Source organism: Rhinoraja longicauda, chromosome 8, assembly GCF_053455715.1.
Source record: "Rhinoraja longicauda isolate Sanriku21f chromosome 8, sRhiLon1.1, whole genome shotgun sequence".
Lineage (NCBI taxonomy): Eukaryota > Metazoa > Chordata > Chondrichthyes > Rajiformes > Arhynchobatidae > Rhinoraja > Rhinoraja longicauda.
The window spans coordinates 35,579,703-35,600,587 of NC_135960.1; the positions used below are offsets into that span (position 1 = coordinate 35,579,703).

Consider the following 20,885-nt stretch of genomic DNA (forward strand, 5'->3'; position numbering starts at 1 on the left):
ACTTCGATTCTTGGGTTAAGTAAATAATATGTTTTTTATTCATTATTTAAACTGTAACTGCAAAGTAACTATTGTAAACCATGTATTAATGGGAAGGTCAGATAGAAGCAAGTCAAGTCAAGGTGCTGATCAAGACTAAAAGACCATCCTATCACACACCTATAATTACACACCTATTAACGTACATGGAGTTGGTACATGTTGATTCATCATTTAGACTCCTCGTGCTGGACGTTAACTGCTGCTCTTATTTTCAGATAAACTGCCCCTGTAAATGGTCCCTCATGAGAACATGAGAATGTGGAGAAAATATTAAAGGGAATTAATGTAGGATGAGTATAAATGGGTGGTCAATGGTGACACAGACTCAGTGGGTCAAAGAGCCTGTTACTGTGTTGTATCTCTGACCAATGAAGGGAACTGTGACTTTATGACTGGACTATTTAGAAGGCACATTTTATTACTTTTGTCCCACAAGAGAAATCCCCCTCAGATTTGGGGAAGGGTGTGCTGAAGTTGGAGAGGGTCCAGAGGAGGATTACAAGAATGATCCCGGGGATGATTGGGTTAACAATTGATGAACATTTGTTGGCCCTGGGTCTGTACTTGCAGGAATTTAGAAGGGTAAGGAGGGAATCTCACTGAAACTTACCGAATAGTGAAAGGCCTGGATAGAGTGGATGTGGAGAGGATGTTTCCACTGGTGGGAGAGTCAAGGACCAGAGGGCATTGCCTCAGAATAAAAGGGCATACCTTTAGAAAGATGAGGAGGAATTTCTTTAGTCAGAAGGTGGTGAATCTTTGGAATTAATTGACACACAGACGGCCGTGAGGGGCCAAATGATTGGGTATTTTTAAGGTGGAGAATGACAGATTCTTGATTAGTAAGGGTGTCAAAGGTTATGGTGAGAGGCAGGAGAAAGGGGTTGAAAAGGAATGATAGACCAGCCATGATTGAATGGGAGAGAAAACTCAATGGGCCGAATTGCCTGTTTCTGCTCCTATAACCTATGAACACATTTAATCTCTCTTGGCATGGCCTTCTGATTCTGTTGTTTTCCGTGACACACCATCTATATATATATATATAATATATATATATAATATATATATATATATATATATATACTAGACCAAGTGGACCCGTTGGGCCCAAACCTCTCCTGCATTGGTGCAGCACCCTCTCCTCCCCCTCCACCCCCCTTTCCCTTCCCTCCACTTCATCCCCCTCAACCCCCCTCTCCCTCCCCTCTCCCCACCCCCCTACCCCCCCCCCCACTCCATCCCCCTCACCCCCCCCTCCCTAGGAGATAAATTTAAACTTTTAAATGTGAATAACAAAAAATATAACAGCAATTTCAATGAAACTTCTTCCATTAGCACCAAAGGGACGACAGTGAGCAAGGTGGGCCTAAAATTGTCGCACTATCATGTACCATTTTGGCTGTAGTTTAGGAACAAACAAACAAACAAACGTCTTAGTATATAGCAGATATAACTAAAACTCTCATCTTGTATGTATGTATGCGTGTTCCCGAAATTCAGCCAAAACGGTACACGATAGCGCAACAATTTTAGACCCACCTTACTCACCCCATTGGCCTGCGGTGTGCAGTAGCAAGCTTTGTTCAAATTGTTGTTATATTTTAAATGTTATTCACTTTATAAACTTTATACTGTGAATGGGCCCGGCAGCCGCCGCGCCTGCGCAATTGGGGCCCATTGATCTAATACTTACGTGTTCATCTAGTGTCACAACAGTAAGATGGCTGCCGGATCCGCACATGCACAGTTGTGGGAGGGTTGCCAGGGAGGACCAGTGCCCGTCCGGGCGTGCCCTGTGCCTGACCTTCCTCCCGTGGTGCAGAGCGGTGGCTGAGGGTCAAAGAAGATGGCCACCGGCGGAACGCGCATGCGTAAGCGCCTTGCGGCCGCTCTCTTACTACTAGCCGCCCGGGACCGGAGTGAGTGGCTCCCTCTCCCCTTTCCTCTCCTGCCCCCGGGGGAGACTCCCCGGCCGGCCACGGGTCGTCAGTTGGGGGAGGGCTGCCGGGCCCTGTATCCCCGCACGTGCAGTTGGGGGAGGCTTAGACAATAGGTGCTACCACCCAGCTTTGTATCATCTGCAAATTTGCTAATGTTACTTTTAATCCCTTCATTCAAGTCATTAATGTATATTGTAAATAGCTGCGGTCCCAGCACCGAGCCTTGCGGCACCCTACTAGTCACTGCCTGCCATTCTGAAAGGAACCCATTTATCCCCACTCTTTGCTTTCTGTCTGTCAACCAATTTTCTATCCATGTCAGTACCCTACCCCCAATACCATGTGCTCTAATTTTGCCCACTAATCTCCTATGTGGGACCTTGTCGAAGGCTTTGTGAAAGTCGAGGTACACTACATCCACTGGCTCTCCCCTGTCAATTTTCCTAGTTACATCCTCAAAAAATTCCAGAAGATTAGTCAAGCATGATTTCCCCTTCATAAATCCATGCTGGCTCGGAACGATCCTGTTACTGCTATCCAAATGCTCTGCAATTTCGTCTTTTATAATTGACTCCAGCATCTTCCCCACCACTGATGTAAGACTAACTGGTCTATAATTTCCCGTTTTCTCTCTCCCTCCTTTCTTAAAAAGTGGGATAACATTAGCTACCCTCCAATCCACAGGAACTGATCCTGAATCTATAGAACATTGGAAAATGATCACCAAGGCTTGCCGTACCTGGCGGCAGCCCTCGACCCTGGGATCTTGCCGAGCGCTTTTGGGGTAAATAAAATTGTGTTTAGAAGTTAATCAATGCAGGAGAGGTTTTAACCCAACGGGTCCATGGGTCGTCTAGTTTAATTTAAAAATGGAATGCTTAGTTTATATTCTATCTGTACATGATCGAATGCACAGAAAACATAATTGATTCTGGCAGAAATATCCAATTCTTGGTAGTACGAAACATTGTAAATGTCTAACTGCATTGAGCCATGAGGAAGGACATTACTCCTGGGCAAAAGATGGCTAAGAGATGATCTTATGGGGTATTTCATGGAACATGTACTCAAGAACACCGGCACCCAGTACACCACCTGCATAAGTAAATGAGATTTGTTTATATTGGCATCATGTTTGGCACATGTTGGGGTGAAAGGCCTGTTCCTGTGCTGTGTACTTTTCTATATTCTATGGCTACCATGTCTGGCAAAACCATGTACAGCAGTATTTTGATATCGTTTTTACAGTGTGATAATAAATAGTTTTGAGCAAATAAGTTACCTTTTGTTCTTACTATTGTCTTCAAGTCTGAGTTTCTCCTTCCCAATGTCATCTGTCATAGTGCTGAAGTCTTTATTGTTGTCAATTAACAGATTCTATGTGAATCAAATGATTACAATTATCTACTTAAGTATAAACTGGTAAACTTCTGTATGGCGTTTGATCATTTGATCATTCAGTGTATGCACAAAATATGGTGAGTAGAAGTCACACAAAAGGTAGCCAAGAATAAACTTTAAGGGAAGAGATTTCAAAAAGAGAGAAATAATGTGAAACTTGGAGAGAAATATGGATAGACTAGAATTCTGATCTTTGCATTGCGAAAAGAACATAAAATGATTGTAGAGAGTACAAATGGATTTACAATGATGACAACACAACTTATCCGGAAGGAGTGAATACTTTAGATCTATTTCCAGTGTGGAAACAACATCGTGATAAATCTATCACTGTGCTACACATCCTCATGTAAAGCAAACACTTTGAATAATGAAATACACTCCAGTTAATATCAAACTGACCTTAACTCCAATGACATCTCCATCTTTCAGATAATAGGGCGCTCCCTGCAGGCTCTGCAGTTTCTTTTTCTTCTTCTTCTTTGAAACTTGTTGGCTCTAAAAAGAGAAAGTTGAAAATACTGTTGGTTATAGTACCAGGCGAAATAGTGGTTAAAAATCATGAGGTACAAGGGCACCTCCCTCAGAGTCGTTGCTAATACACATACCTTCCCCAATCTATATACTAAAACTCTCGTTTGTTCGCTTGTTCCTGAACTACAGCCAAAACGGTACACGACAGCGCGACAATTGTAGGCCCACCTTACTCACCGTCATCCTGTGGTCCTATGGCAGAAGTTTCATTGAAATCGAGAGACGGTGGGTGACTGGGAGAAAAGGGAGTAAACGTGGAGAGCAGGAGACCCCGGTGGCTGTGCCTAATGAAAACAGGTACGCCCTCTTGGGAGCTGTCGGGGCAGAAGACGCTTCCAGTCCGAGCAGCGGACAGGTCGGTGGCTCCAATCCTGGCAATGAGACTCGACCGGGGAGACCGACGTCGGGCAGAGCCATAGTAGTGGGTGACTCCATTGTCCGAGGTACGGGCAGGAGATTCTGTGGTGGCAGGCGAGACTTGAGGATGGTCTGTTGCCTCCCTGGTGCCAGGGTTAAAGATGTCACGGACCGACTTTAGAACATCCTCGACAGGGAAGGTGAACAGCCAGAAGTAGTTGTGCACGTGGGCACGAACGACGTCGGGAAGAAGAGGTAGGAGATTCTGCAAAGTGAGTTTAGAGAGTTAGGAAGAAGACTAAACAACAGGACTTCTTGGGTGGTTATCTCTGGATTGCTTCCTGTACCTCGTGCTAGTGAGGGCAGGAACAGGGAGATAGGGGATATGAATGTATGGCAGTGGGGCTGGTGTAGGGAGCAGGGATTTAGATTTATAGACCACTGATACCTCTTCTGGGGTAGGGGTGACCTGTACAAAAGGGATGGGTTACACCTTAACTGGAGGGGGACCAACGTTCTGGCAGGCAGATTTGCTAGTGCTACACGTGTGGGTTTAAACGAAGTAGTGGAGGGGGGGGGGGGGGAGGGGTTGACAATTTGGGAGTATAAAGATGGAGTTAAAGGGGAAGCGAATAGAGGAAAAATTGCAAGACTCCCAAATTAATGGGAAGGAAAGCTCGAGAAGGGATATGAGGGTAAGGTCAGGGCCAATAGTGTGAGAAGGGAGGTGAATACCGAAGTTAAAGTGTTGTATCTGAATGTGCGAAGTATAAAAAACAGTGGATGAGCTTGAGGCTCAGTTACATATTGGAAAGTATGATGTTGTTGGAATTACAGAAACATGGCTACAAGAGGACCAGGGCTGGCAGCTGAATATTCAGGGGTATACGACCTATCGAAAAGACAGACAGCTGGGCAGAGGGGGTGGGGTCGCTCTGTTGGTAAGGAATGATATTCAGTCCCTTGCAAGGGGTGACATAGAATCAGGAGATGTAGAATCAGTATGGACAGAACTGAGGAATTGTAAGGGTAAAAAGATCCTAATGGGAGTTATCTATAGGCGCCCAAACAGTAGCCTGGATATAGGGTGCAAGTTGAATCAAGAGTTAAAATTGGCATGTCGCAAAGGTAATGTAAAATTGGTTATGGGAGATTTCAACATGCGGGTAGACTGGGAAAATCAGCTTGGTAATGGACCCCAAGAAAGGGAGTTTGTGGAGTGACTCCAAGAAGGATTCTTAGAAAAGCTTGTACTGGAGCCTACCAGGGAGAAGGCATTTCTGGATTTAGTGTTATGTAATGAACTGGATTTGATAAGGGAATTCAAGGTTAAAGAGCCATTAGGAGGTAGTGATCATAATATGATAAGTTAAAATCTACAATTTGAGAGGGAGAAGGGAAAATCAGAAGTGTCAGTATTGCAGTTGAGCAAGGGGACTATGGAGGCATGAGGGAGGAGCTGGCCAGAGTTGACTGGAAAGAAACCCTAGCAGGGAAGACAGTGGAACAACAATGGCAGGTATTTCTGGGAATAATACAGAAGGTGCAGGATCATTTCATTCAAAAGAGGAAGAAAGATTCTAAGGGGAGTAAGAGGCGACCGTTTCTGACAAGGGAAGTCAAGGACAGTATAAAAATAAAAGAGAAGTATAACATAGTAAAGATGAGCGGGGAGCCAGAGGATTGGGACTCTTTTAAAGAGCAACAGAAGATAACTAAAAAGGCAATAAGGGGAGAAAAGATGAGATACGAAGGTAAGCTAGCCATAAATATAAAGGAGGATAGTAAAAGCTTTTTTAGGTATGTGAAGTGAAAAAAAATAGTTAAGACAAATGAGGGTCCCTTGTAGACAGAAGCAGGTGAATTTATTATGGGGAACAAGGAAATGGCAGACGAGTTGAACAGGTACTTTGGATCTGTCTTCACTAAGGAAGACACAAACAATCTCCCAGATGTACTAGTGGACAGAGGTCCTAGGGTGACGGAGGAACTGAAGGAAATTCACTTTAGGCAGGAAATGGTGTTGGGTAGACTGATGGGACTGAAGGCTGATAAAGCCCCAGGGCCTGATGGTCTGCATCCCAGGGTACTTAAGGAAGTGGCTCTAGAAATAGTGGACACATTGGTGATCATTTTCCAATGTTCTATAGATTCAGGATCAGTTCCCGTGGATTGGAGGGTAGCTAATGTTATCCCACTTTTTAAGAAAGGAGGGAAGAGAGAAAACAGGAAATTATAGACCAGTTAGCCTGACATCAGTGGTGGGGAAGATGTTGGAGTCAATTATAAAAGAAGAAATTGTGGAACATTTGGATAGTAGTAACAGGATCGTTCCGAGTCAGCATGGATTTACGAAGGGGAAATCATGCTTGACTAATCTTCTGGAATTTTTTGAGGATGTAACTAGGAAAATGGACAAGGGAGAGCCAGTGGATGTAGTGTACCTGGATTTTCAGAAAGCCTTTGATAACGTCCCACATAGGAGATTAGTGGGCAAAATTAGATCACATGGTATTGGGGTAGGGTACTGACATGGATAGAAAATTGGTTGGCAAACAGGAAACAAAAAGGAATGGGATTAACGGGTCCCTTTCAGAATGGCAGGCAGTGACTAGTGGGGTACCACAAGGTGCGGTGCTGGGACCGCAGCTATTTACAATATACATTCATGACTTAGATGAGGGGATTAAAAGTAACATTAGCAAATTTGCAGATGACACAAAGCTGGGTGGCAGTGTGAACTGTGAGGAGGATGCTATGAGGATGCAGGGTGACTTGGACAGGTTGTGTGAATGGGCAGATGTATGGCAGTTGCAGTTTAATGTGGATAAATGTGAGGTTATCCACTTTGATGGTAAGAACAGGAAGGCAGATTATTATCTGGAGTACTGTGTGCAGTTTTGGTCTCCAAATTTGAGGAAGGACATTCTTGCTATTGAGGGAGTCCAGTGTAGGTTCACTAGGTTAATTCCCGGAATGGCGGGACTGTCATATGTTGAAAAACTGGAGCGACTAGGCTTGTATACACTGCAATTTAGACGGATGAGAGGGAATCTTATTGAAACATATAAGATTAAGGGATTGGACATGTTAGAGGCAGGCAACATGTTCCCAATGTTGGGAGAGTCCAGAACCAGGGGCCACAGTTTAAGAATAAGGGGTAGGCCTTTAGAACGGCGATGAGGAAAAACTTTTTCATTCAGAGTTGTAAATCTGTGGAATTCTCACCCTCAGAAGGCAGTGGAGGCCAATTCTCTGGATGCTTTCAAGAGAGAGTAAGATAGAGCTCTTAATGATAGCGGAGTCAGGGGGTATGGGGAGAAGGCAGAAAAGGGGTACTGATTGTGAACAATCAGCCATGATCACATTGAATGGCGGTGCTGGCTCGAAGGGCCAAATGGCCTACTCCTGCACCTATTGTCTATCGGTGTTATATTTTTAAAGTTATTCACATTTTAAAGTTTAAAAAAAGTGCATGCGCAGTTGGGGCTCCATTGATCTGGTAATTTACGTAACATGGCCGCCGCATCCGCGCGTGCGCAGAACAAACACGTCCGCGCAGTTGGGGCCCATTGAGCAGGGCTCAGCCGCCTGTCTCTTGGGGCGGGTGCGCCGGCTTCATACCGGTGGGAGAGCCAGGCCTGGTGCCAGGGGAAGCAGCTGGAGCCTGGGCGTGACCGGGTAACCGCAAGCCTGATGTGGGCCAAGGGGAAAGACAGCTGCAGCAGCAGTGGTGGTGAGGCTACGGTCAGGCAAATGCCTCCGCTGTCACGCCGTGAAAACGGAGAGGATGAGATGGAGTTTCTTCCCACAGGCCATCAGGACTGTTAACTTTTATAACTCTAGGGACTAAATTTTGTCTTCTCTGTATTAACTTTATTTATATGCTGTAACTGTAATTCTTTTTTTGTGTACAATCCGCAGGCATTGCCACTTTCATTTCACTGCACATCGTGTATGTGCATGTGACAAATAAACTTGACTTGACTTGACTTACATTCACTGAAATTTGGAAGAATGAAAAGTTATCTTATTGAGATACACAAGATTCTTTTAGAGAGTGATAGGGTTGATGCTGAGAAAATGTTCCCTGTAGATAAGAATCTAAAAAAATGAGGCACAATGTCAGACTAAAGGGTCACCCATTTCAGATAGCAATGAGCTTTTCTCTCAGAAGATCATGACTCCTTGGAATTCTCTACCCTAGAGAACTATGGAGACAAAGTGTCACTGAAGATAGAGTCACTGAAGATATTCAGCGATTAAAGAACATTTGAACAACAACCAAATTGAGGAATGTGGGAGAATGGTGTTGACCCACTACTGAATCAGTCATGATCTCACCAAATGGCTTGACAAGCTGCTTGGCCGATTCCTGCCGCTGTTTCCTACGTTCTTACAATAAAGATAAATGGATGAAAGTTCAACAATATTGCTTCACGGTTTCTGATGATGGGACAATAGATAAAACATGAATAAAGGACCGATAAGGAAGAAAATCGTTGGTTTCTACCACTGTCAACCAACCTATGTGCTGGAGTGTCATTGGGAGGTCCAGAATACAATTATATCTGGAACATCATTGGATGTAAACTAGAAACACAAGCCAGGTGAAGTTGGTGAGGGTGGGTATAACAGGAAGAGAAGCAGAAACCAGTGTTGAAAGAAATGAACTGGAGAGAAATCTTCCCCTGATCCCTTATTTTTAGTTTAATGAGCTGAGATAAGGTTTGGGCCTCATCTCTGATCAGGGCATCTGTTGATTCAATCTCAGAGCAGACAAACAATTGGAATAATTTTCTCAGACCAACTCAAGCAAGACCAAGTGTAATGTTCCTCGAGTTAAAGAAACTGTTGGAAGAATTCAGAGGTTTGCAGCATTTGTGGAGCAAAAGGATAATTGATGTTCCAGGTCAAGACTGCATCAGGACTGTGAATGTGGAGGTTAGGAAGCCAACATTTAGAAGTGAGAGCTGAGGCTGGAAGATGATAGGTGGAACCTGAAGAGGGGTAGAGAGAAACGATGGGCAGATGGCCAGGTGCAGGGGTGGAGGGGGCAAAAAAAGAAAAAAATAGGCAAGTGGAGCCAGGTGGGATAGGAGAGGGGGGGAATTTAGAGAAGAAGGCTGGCAGGTGATGTGGAACCAGATAAAGGAACAATGATGGACAGGAAAGATGAACTGTGGAGAAGAAACATAGATAGGTATGTGGGTGATGGGCAGATTTAAAAGGGAGAGAAGGATGATCGCTAGTTAATGAGAGGTGTTGGGGGAAGGGGGTGAATGGAAAAGGTGAACAAAAAGAAAGGAACACGGAGGCACTTATCCTCTGTTATGGTCAACAATAGACAATAGGTGCAGGAGGAGGCCATTCGGCCCTTCGAGCCAGCACCGCCATTCAATGTGATCATGGCTGATCATTCTCAATCAGTACCCCGTTGTCAATCTGACATTTAAACCCACTGTTCAAAAATCACATTTGAGAATGAAAACTGAAAGATAAAGATAATTAACAATGACGCACATATCAATCTTAACGCTGCGGTTAAAGACCTTAACAAGGTAGTAGAAATGTATTGAGAATGGAGCCTTGGAGGATTGAATGGATACTGTAGAAATTGTATGTACTCAATAGAATATGGCACAAATGGACCATTATTAATTATTTACAATGTAGGTACATTCCTTTCTAGATTAAAAATATGTAAATTAATTTTGACATACTTTCTTCCCTCAAGCCAGAGCAGAAGTATGGCTTCTTACCCAGGTGGTTATTGGCATCCATTCAAACCGATCTGTAAACTGTTTGGCAATTTCAATCTGTTCTGGTCGCAATGAGTAGTGTTGTGAGATTCTCTGTCTAAGGGCCCGAGCTGTGAATTCCTTGGGCACATCCCAAACAACCTCCACTGCTGGATAATAAGTTCTTTCGTCAGGCACTGCCATCCGCAGCCGTAGCAATAACTCTGTGGAACTAAACAAAACATAATTGCAAGCCTATTTACAAAAATAGATTTTAGGCTTGTATACACTGGAATTTAGAAGGATAAGAGGGGATCATATTAAAACATAAGATTATTAAGGGGTTGGACACGTTAGAGGCAGGAAACATGTTCCCAATGTTGGGGGAGTCCAGAACCAGGGGCCACAGTTTAAGAATAAGGGGTAGGCCATTTAGAACAGAGATGAGGAAAAACTTTTTCAGTCAGAGAGTTGTAAATCTGTGGAATTCTGCCTCAGAAGGCAGTGGAGGCCAGTTCTCTGAATGCTTTTAAGAGAGAGCTAGATGGAGCTCAAGGATAGCGGAGTCAGGGGGTATGGGGAGAAGGCAGGAATGGGGTACTGATTGAGAATGATCAGCCATGATCACATTGCTGGCTCGAAGGGCCGAATGGCCTACTCCTTGTCTATTGTCTATTGTCATAGATCACCACTATGGTGGTGATAGTGAGCCACATTCTTGTCCTGCAGTTCATGTGATAAAAGGCTGATACACATTAAATTCCAGGATTTCGACACATAGATGAAGATGGCATTGCAACATTTAATCAAGGCAAATATGTCCTATTGGTTATCACAATTCCGTAAAGAGTTCTAAAAGAAGAACTTGATTCACATCTCCAAGAGCAAACATGCCTTTCTGGTAAAAAAACATTGGTAAAACATACAGAAGATATGTACCACTGCCCAGGGGTATAGCTAAGAATTATTGCCTTCTCCTTATCTGAACTGGGTATGGATACACCACTACATTTTTTGGAACTCGTTAAACTATATATGTAGTTATACTATATGCATCTCTTTCCAAACTACAATCGGTCTCACACATGCAACAACCTTTTGGCAGAACAAGCCCAGGCAATTAAAATCTTAATTCTCATTACTCACAATATATGAATTTTGCAGATTGAGAAATTATACTTTTTATTGGTGCAAACATATCGTTGCTGGTTTAAAAAGGGATAATTTATTATATTACCAACGGTATTTCATGAAATGCCTCACATAACGAATAACAATACATTAACGTCACTCAAAAGAAACAGTAAATAGCAGTTCATTTTGTTTCCTACATATGGAAACTGGCTCTTCAGAGAGTGAATGCTTATTATCTCAAATAATCTAGTACAGGAGGTAATACGTCTCTGCAATCATCTCTCCAACAGCATCAATGGCATTCACTGAAGGACGATGCAACAAATACGATCTGTACTTACCCAAGATGTTCTTCCGCCTGAAGCAGCTGAATCCCAATCCCCACAGAACTCCCAAACTTAAATTTGCTGTGCAGAGAGAGAGGGAGAGAGAAAAAGAAAAACATGCCTAAAATGAAAGCTGCATTCTCTTCTCAATCTGCCTTTTAAATTAGCATCATGCTCAGTACAGACATCGTGGCCGTTGGGTCGATTCCAGTACTACAATGCTCAATATTTTATGTTCTAAAACAAAAATAACACCATATTAGAAAGAGTGGAAACAGGCTCTTTGGCCCAAGTTGCCCACACCGACCAACATACCTCATCTAATCTCACCTGCCTGCCCATATCCGTCTAAACCTATCCTATCCATGTGCCTGCCTAAATGTTTCTTACACTTTGCAATTGCAGACTGAAGCAGTCTGAAGAAGGGTCTTGACCCGAAACGTCACCCATTCCTTCTCTCCAGAGATGCTGCCTGTCCCACTGAGTTACTCCAGCATTTTGTGTCTACCATCCAAAATCAGTAACCCATTCCTGCTTTTTCCCCATATCCCTTGATTCCATTAGCGCTAAGAGCTAAATCTGACTCTCTTGAAAACGTCCATTGAATTGGCCTCCACTGCCCTCTGCGGCAGAGAATTCCACAGATTGACAACTCTCTGGTTGGAAAGGATTTAAACCAGCATCTGCAGTTCTTTCCTACTGATTTTGGATGATCAGCCATGATCATATTGAATGGCGGCGCTGGCTTGAAGGGCCAAATGGCCCTCTCCTGCACCTATTTTCTATGTTTCTAAGATCACCCCTCATCCTCCTGCACTACAAGGAATAAAGTCCTACCTAGCCTGCTCAATGCCTCCCCACAGCTCAGGCACTTGAGTCCTAGCAACATCCTTATAAATCTTCTCTGCATCTTTTCCAACTTGACATCATTCCTATAACATGGTGACCAAAACTGAACACAATGCTCTAAATGTGGGCTCACCAACGTCTTATATAACTGCAACATGACCTCCCAAGTTCTATATATACTTAATACTCTGACTGATGAAGGCCAATGTGCTGAATGCCTTTTTGACCACCCTATCTACCTGTGACACCTCTTTCAGGGAATTATGTACCTGCACTCCTAGAGCCCTCTGCTCTACAACACTCCCCAGAGCCCTACCATTCACTTGCCCATGTTAGACTTCCCAAAATGCAACACCTCACATTTCTCTGTATTAAATTCCATCAATCATTCCTCAGCCCACCTGGCCAACCGATCAAAATGTTGCTGCAATTTTTGACAACCATCTTCACTATCTATCCACCCACTTTAATGTCATCTGAAAATGTTTTAATCATGCGATGTACATTCTCATTCAAATCATTGATGTAGTTGACAATCCAGCACTGAACCCTAAGGCACACCACTAGTCACAGGTCTCCAGTCTGAAAAAAAACCTTCTTCCATCACCCTTCCATGAAGCCAATTTTCTAACCATTCAGCTATTTCTCCTTGGATCCCATGCTATCTAGCCTTCCAGAGCAGCCTAACATGTGGATCCATGTCAAATCCCTTGTTGAAATCCATATATATATATATATATATATATATATATATGTGTGTGTGTGTGCAGCTCTGCCTTCATTAACCTTTTTGGTCACAGCTTATTAATTTATATATTGTACAAGTACAGAATTTGGGAGTAAAGTGTTGCAATCAGCAGACTGAAGCAAAAGCAGAAACATCTTTTAAGCAGTAACACAAAACAGTTCTGGCAGTGTTCAAGGAATTGAAATGACCTCCAGTGATGGAGCTGAGTAATCCTGAAACCACAGGTCTAACGTCATAAGCGACCTCTAGAGACAATGCAAAATTAAAGTTTGAAGCAGAAATATCTTTTATGTATTTACCTAATATCCTTAGAGTAATAAAATCAGAGCACAGAAACAGGCCCGTTGGCCCATCGTGTCTGTGCTGATCTGTTTAAATCCCATTTATAAGCACCTGGTCGGTCGCTTATTTGGATACTTCTCAAATCTTGTGAGAGTAACTGTCCTGCCAACCCTCTATTTTAGATATCTCTGCTATGGGGAAAAGTTTTCAACTATTTGAAGTCCTCATAATTTGAGAGAGAAGGAATAGGTGAGGTTTTGGGTCGAGACCATTCTTCAGACATGAAGAAGGGTTTCAACCTGAAAGGTCACCTATTCCATTTTTCCAAAGATGCTGCCTGACCTGCTGTTACTTCAGCATTTTGTGTCTATCTTCGGTGTAAACCAGCATCTGCAATTCCTTCCGATACATCCTCATAATTTTCCACAGCTTTTATTCCCATTCAAAGTAATTCAGAACCTTCAAAGCAGATCGATGTGGAGTGTACAATTTAACCGTCGCACCACTGTAAATGAAATATTAAAGCCAAAGAACTACCAGCTAGTCTCAGCTCCAGGGAAATTCTGTTTTTTGGACAAACAGATTTTGGACTGAATTTACAGAAACTATGTTTGATAAGCTGTAATAAGACCACATTTTTCTAAACAAGGCAGGATCTTGAAGTCGAGACACAAGAAACTGCAGATGCTGGAACCTCAAACAAAAAAAACTGCTGGAGGAACAGCAGGTCAGACAATAGCTGGGGAGGGAAATGGGTCATCAACATTTCAGGTCAAGATCTTTCCTCTGGACTGCCAGTCAACAAACTTTTTTTTTGGATTTACCACCAAGTTCAAGTACTTGCCAAAACCATGTTCTTTCATCTTCCGATATTACCTCTTTGTCATCTCATCTTGCCTACTGTCCAGCTGGCATAGGCCTTCTTTCCTTTAATTCTCTCCTTCCTTACCAACCTTCTCTGCAGCTTGAAGCTGTTTCCCTCTGAACTTTTCCCAGTTTTTATGAAAGGTCACTTTTTTCCTCCATCTGAACTGCCAAATATTTCTAGTATTTTTAATTTTATTTCAGATTTACAGCATGCACAGTGCTTTCATTTTAAACAGCAGTCAGCCTACATATTATTGCATGGATGCAGTTTACCACTAAGCAGCCTCCCCTTCCTTCCAATTAGTGGGTAAATGAGCTGGCAGGTAACGCAAAATGCAAGCCCGAGTTTGCATGTTTTGAACAAGGTCAATGCAAGCTCCATGGCTGGTGTTTGCTCAAGGGATCATGGAATCATCCCCACTAGCCAATAGGCTCCTTTCTGTGTTAACTCTATTACCCAGCACTTAGGTCCATAGCCCTGCATGCCTAAACAATTCAAGTGTAGAATTACTCAAGCTGCTGCTGCTGATTGCGCAGGATCTTAACAGGACTTTTGTTCTCGAGCAGCCAGACCCTGAGGAACTTCACTGAAGGAACAGAGAAACCTTGCAGCAGAGGCAAAGTCAAAACCTGCGAAAATAAATTAGTATAGTTAAAAAATGGTCTTAGAAAGACACATAATGTTATGTACATACAACTGTATCTATAAACATGACATGCTATACAGATATCGTTACTCATTCCTTCACATGTGCAGGTTTGCATGCTGCCTACTTTTTGGTTAAGTATTGAACATGACTCAAACATATTTCTATGTGCAAAGCGTTCATTTATTCCAGTGTTAGTCTCAGATTTTCTAGATGAATGCAGATGTAAAATAGCTGCAGTGACTAGCTTCAGAAAATGTGGTTCAAGAACACAAGTTTTGACCTCAACATGTAACCTCCATCTGGAACCATGGTAACTGATATTCTAAAACTCATAATTCAGAAGAGTACTGGTAATGAGCAACAGAGAAAGCACAATGATATGGCCCAAGAGGCCATAACTTCAGACAGTTCCTCTGACCCTCTCCCCTCCCCCTTCCCAGTTCTGCCACTGTCTTCCTGTCTCCTACTACATCCTATCTTTGTCCCGCCCCCTCCCCATACATCAGTCTGAAGAAGGGTCTTGACCCGAAACGTCACCCATTCCTTCTCTCCTGAGATGCTGCCTGACCCGCTGAGTTACTCCAGCATTTTGTGTCTACCTTCTGGCCAAGGAGGATTCTTGATTAAATGAGGGCTTTCCAGGAATGAGGAAATGTTCATGTGGCCCTCTCTTTACCCTGCTTTGAAACATGAGGAATGCAGAAAATTACTGGAACAATGAATATTTTTTTAATACTTGAAACAGTGGAAGATTTTGGCTGAATGATTAATGTTTATTGTAAGGATCTGGGGCTGTGGGAATTAGGGCTTGAAGCTTGCCCGTTAAAATACTTTCAAGATAAGGAGGCAGATTATTATTTCAATGGTGTTAGGTTAGGTAAGGGGGAGGTGCAGTGAGACCTGGGTGTCCTTGTGCACCAGTCACTGAAAGTTGGCGTGCAGGTACAGCAGGCAGTGAAGAAAGCTAATGAATGTTGGCCTTTATAACAAGAGGATTTCAGTATAGTAGTAAAGAGGTTCTTCTGCAGTTGTATAGGGCCCTGGTAAGACCACATCTGGAGTATTGTGTAAAGTTTTGGTCTCCTAATTTGAGGAAGGACATCCTTGTAATTGAGGCAGTGCAGCGTAGGTTCACGAGATTGATCCCTGGGATTGCGGGACTGTCATATGAGGAAAGATTGAAAAGACTAGGCTTGTATTCACTGAAGTTTAGAAGGATGAGAGGGGATATAGAAACATATAAAATTATAAATGGACTGGACAAGCTAGATGCAGGAAAAATGTTCCCAATGTTGGGCGAGTCCAGAGCCAGGGGCCACAGTCTTAGAATAAAGGGGAGGCCATTTAAAACTGAGGTGAGAAAAAACTTTTCCACCTAGAGAGTTGTGAATTTGTGGAATTCTCTGCCACAGAGGGCAGTGGAAGCCAAATCACTGGATGGATTTAAGAGAGAGTTAGATAGAGCTCTAGGGGCTAGTGGAATCAAGGGATATGGGGAGAAGGCAGGCACAGGTTACTAATTGGGGAGGATCAGCCATGATCACAATGAATGGCGGTGCTGGCTCAAAGGGCCGAATGGCCTCCTCCTGCACCTATTTTCTACATTAAAAAAAGTGATCCAAATATGGACTGAAGTGCATTAGCACTGATTTTAGGTTGTCCAGTTATACCATCTCTGAAAAGTGGTGTTGAGAGGAAAGTGCCAGTGGAACAGCAATGCACTAGGTCAATTCTGACCTCTCTTGTAGACAGGAAAAGCTAAAGGTTGTCCAGTTCTTTTAGCGCTTTCCATGGACTGCTACATGAGCTAACTACTTTGTGTATGTTTTTAAACATAGCAATCATCTGTGAACATCTCAATTGTCTAAGTTGACAAACCAGTTGAAAATGGCAAGCCGTACAAACCTGTCCTGAGGAACTCCTGCACCAATGTCCTAGGGCTGGCATGACTAATCTTCAAACAACCATATTCCTTTGTCAAGGTATAGCTCCAGCCAATGGAGAATATCCCTTCCCCCCAATTCCCATTTACATCAGTTTACCAGGATTCCTTAACATCACAATTCATTAAAAAAAAAACATAGTTATCAAGATAACAATAACAAAGCAAGTAATGCTCACGATATTTCTGGTTCAATTCTTCAACTATGATTGTGATTTTTAAATAATATTCAATCTAAGCATAGGAGGGAAAACCAACATTTATTGTCCATCCCAAATTATTTTGGAAGGACGATGGTGAGCTTATGGCTTAAACCACAGTACCATGGCATTAAAAGTTCTGAAATTCTGACTCAGCAATAATGACAAGAACGCATTTATTCCAAATTCAATATAGTCCATCACTTGTACAGAGGTTTGGAGGTGATTGCCTTCTCATGTATTTCCGACAATTTGCCTTTCTGGGTTGTATGAAGTTATTAGTTTGAGAGACATTATCATCGAGGCCTTGACATGTTGCTGTTGTGCATCATATAAGGAGTTAAATCACTAAGGTACTATGGCAGAGCAAAGGTTTAATGTAGGCAGCCGAATTAGTGATGTCATGTGCTTCTTTACAGGACAGAGCTGATAAACAGCACAAAAACCATGAGTTAGGATGCACATGGTGACTATCACCTAATTAGTTTTCTTCAATATGCGAAGTGGTGCACTTGAGCACAATGTATTCCAGCCTTTGGTGTTGAGGACCACAATCCCCTCAGAAACCATGCAATATTCTGTCTAGTCTTTTTCTGATATTCCTTCTTTGTTGTAAAGAAATTCCTGGAACATCCTCCCTAGTGGCATTGTGCAAACATCTTGACCACATGGATAGCAGCAGTTCAAAGGTTGCACGACACCACCATCACATGGGCAAGTTAGGGCAACATTGAATGCTAGCATTGTCAGCAATGCCATTAACCAAGAGTGAATTAAAAAAGAATAGCATCTGTGCTATCATAATAGACCATCTGCTGAAGGGCTCTAAACTCTACAACCTGAATAGAAAATAATGCTGGTCAAACATGCACTGGAAAATAAAAAATAAATTACAATCACTTCTTAATTATTCCATGGCTGATTTATCTCTTTGTCGATCAACTGCCTGAGGAATAAGCTAATCCTTGCAGAGAAAATCTATGTTTGAAAATACCTCAAGAATTCACTCAGAGTTTTGATATGATTGAACCTTCTTATTTTATTTAACTGGGTTTGGAATTTAAAAGTGATCTAGAGAATTTATTGAAGGAAACAACAATATCATTTTGTAAGATTCTGTTTGAAGTTTATGAACTGGCTAGAGTAAGGAAGGCCATGAAATCAATCATAGAGATCACATCATGGAATAACATCTTGACAGAAATCAGCAATAGTAAGAACGTTGACAAGAAAGAAATGTCTGCAGTAAGCCAAGTAAAAATTCTGCAGCAAATAGCTAAGAGGTAAATATGTTGATGCTGAAGATATTGGACAATGAATTCCAAAGAATCTAGATGCATATTCCTTTCTGAGAAACGTGGTGTACAACATGTTTGCTGAAAAGACCTGGTGAGTGAAAGTGGAGGAGAGGGGGGACGATTCATCCTGCAGCCTAGCAGTTCCCAGTGCAATCCTCACCCGTGCTGACTGTCATGCTTGGTTACATAGTACAGCAAGTAACATGTAATCAAACCTCATCTACGAATGCCACAAATATCAAAAGGAAAGTCATTCAAATGGGGCACAAAAACACAAAAGTATTTTAATAAACAATAAAGTAAATGCAGCACTTCTGATGTTATTTTAACGTGTTTTACAGTACTGCAAGTCAACTGTGATGAAATAGTTTACCTGAACTTTTAAATCCTCAAGACTCGCATCACCAGATATCTCAATATTGCCCATGAAATCCAACTCAGTGTCTGTATACTGTTGTGGCATAAAATCTGCAAATGAAGATGATTTATCAACAAAAACTGTCCACTGTACCAGCTTCTGTTGTATCAAAAGTATCAAAAATATAAGCACCATAGAAAAAAGAAAATAATTTAAGGAATTAAGTAATCTGTATAAAACTCAATGCACAGTGTGACAGCACCCCCTCCCACCGATGCCGCTCTGATCCCTATCACAGGCTGACAGGCCAGGAGAAGCCAATCCTCAGAATCATTGGGAACTGCAGGGTCCAATTACCTGACATCGGATTGGCCCAGCTGAACCTCGTCTGCCTACTCCTAATAAAACCCAGGCATTCCAGCCTGAAGGGGAAGAAGGAAAGTGGGGCCTTTTCCTTGCTAGCTGTGTTCCTGTTGCAGGTTTGAGGAAGACAGGGACAAACTCGAGACCACCAGCACCAGTATGGTCAAGACTGGGCAACCAGGAAGAAACCCTAGACAGCCAGCACCTCTACTGAGGCTAAGACTGGGTTGCTGAGGTGCCAGTGCCTTTTCCTGCCCGTGGATAATGAGGGATTACACCCACATGCACAGGCAAAGACTGAGCTGCCAGGATAAGCCAGAGACCACCAGAGATAGCCATAGCATCTGTGCCCTCACGATGAAGTACAACGTCCCATATGGTCCTGGACTTTCTTATCACGTGAGTTTACCCTACTGTGAGTGTCGGTGTCATCGCAGCCAAACCCAGCGTCTTCCCCAACGCCACAGCAGACAATTAATTCAAAGATCAGCGGAAATATGTATTGAATGCCTGACATCATTTAAAAAAACTCAATTCTTATTAATTACGATAAAGAAGACATATCAAATCTTTTGCAAGTTATAGATAATTGGAAAGAGCTGCTGAATTTAGGACCACATCAGAGAGTAATTTAAATGGTTTTACAATACATAAATCATGCTGTTTTTGCAAGAATGAGCGTTAATGCCATCTGCAACTTGGTATTCCGAATGAATGCAAGTGATTTAGCTAACAAAGCATCACCACCAGGCTTGTCTTGTCTTTAAAATGACTTATGTAGAGTGCTGATACTGAACATATTTGTGTCTGGGGTGTTGAATACAAATGGAAACGAAATATACTTGCTGAGTGACCCTAAATTGCAACATGTTCAGGAAAATCTGTTTTAACCCATTGCAATATTTGTTTGCCAGTCTTCTGATCCCTTGGTAACTACAAAGGCTGGAATTGTGAAGTAACTATCTTCCATGGAGGCAATTTGTGATGCAACTGATCATAGTAATGAATTATCAAAAAGCAAGAAATTAGGAAAGCTAATGGACTGTTATGGTTTATTGCCAGGGGAACCGAATATAAAAATGAGGCTATGCTCCAGTTATATAAAGTGCTGGTGAGCAAACATCTGGAGGACAGTGTACAGTATTTTTCTCTTAACTTAAGGATGTTAAAACATTGGAAACACAGAACATAGAAGGGTACAGTATGGGCTCTTAGGCCCACAATATCTGGGCCAAACATTATGCCAAGATCAACTCTTATCTGCCTGCACATAATCCATATCCCTCCATTCCCTGCATATCCTCCTGGCTATCCGAAAGTCTCTTAAATGCCATTATTGCACATGCCTTAACCACCACTATCCCTGGCAGTGCGCTCCAGGCACTCTTCACTCTGTGTGGAAAAAGAAACTTGCTACGCACATCGCCTTTAAACTTTGCCCATCTCACCGTAAACCTCTGGCCTCTAGTATTTGATTTTTCCATCCAGGGAAGAAGGTTCCAACCGTTTACCCTAATTATGCTATGTACTGCTATCAGGTTTCCCTGCAATCTCTGCCATTCCAGATAAAACAATCCAAATCTGTTCAAATCTTCCCTGTTGCTAATACCCACAAGTATCATTCTGGTAAATCACCTCTGCACACTTTCCAATGCCTCCACATCCTTCCTGTAGTGGAGGGACCAGAACTGCACGCAATACTATTAATGCAGCCTAGCCAAGGTCCTATAAAGTTTTATCACGAGTTCCTGACTCTTGCACTCAATATCTCAAACAATAAAGACAAACATCCTATATAAGCACAACTCTATCTTTTTTTTTGCCTATTTCAGAGAGTTATCGTCTAGGAC

General features: G+C 42.5%; 1 protein-coding gene across 2 annotated transcripts in view; it reads right to left on the bottom strand.

Annotated features, from left to right (window-relative positions):
* Window positions 1-20,885, bottom strand: part of usp40 (ubiquitin specific peptidase 40) — a 104,255-nt gene that overhangs the window by 4,003 nt on the left and 79,367 nt on the right. For both annotated transcript variants that reach the window (XM_078403640.1, XM_078403642.1), the window contains 6 exons: window positions 18,688-18,782; window positions 14,736-14,854; window positions 11,494-11,559; window positions 10,040-10,250; window positions 3,789-3,884; window positions 3,268-3,362 (listed from right to left, as the gene is read on the bottom strand). In XM_078403640.1, coding sequence (XP_078259766.1) covers window positions 3,268-3,362; window positions 3,789-3,884; window positions 10,040-10,250; window positions 11,494-11,559; window positions 14,736-14,854; window positions 18,688-18,782 — 682 coding nt within the window. The remainder of the gene's footprint in view (window positions 1-3,267; window positions 3,363-3,788; window positions 3,885-10,039; window positions 10,251-11,493; window positions 11,560-14,735; window positions 14,855-18,687; window positions 18,783-20,885) is intronic.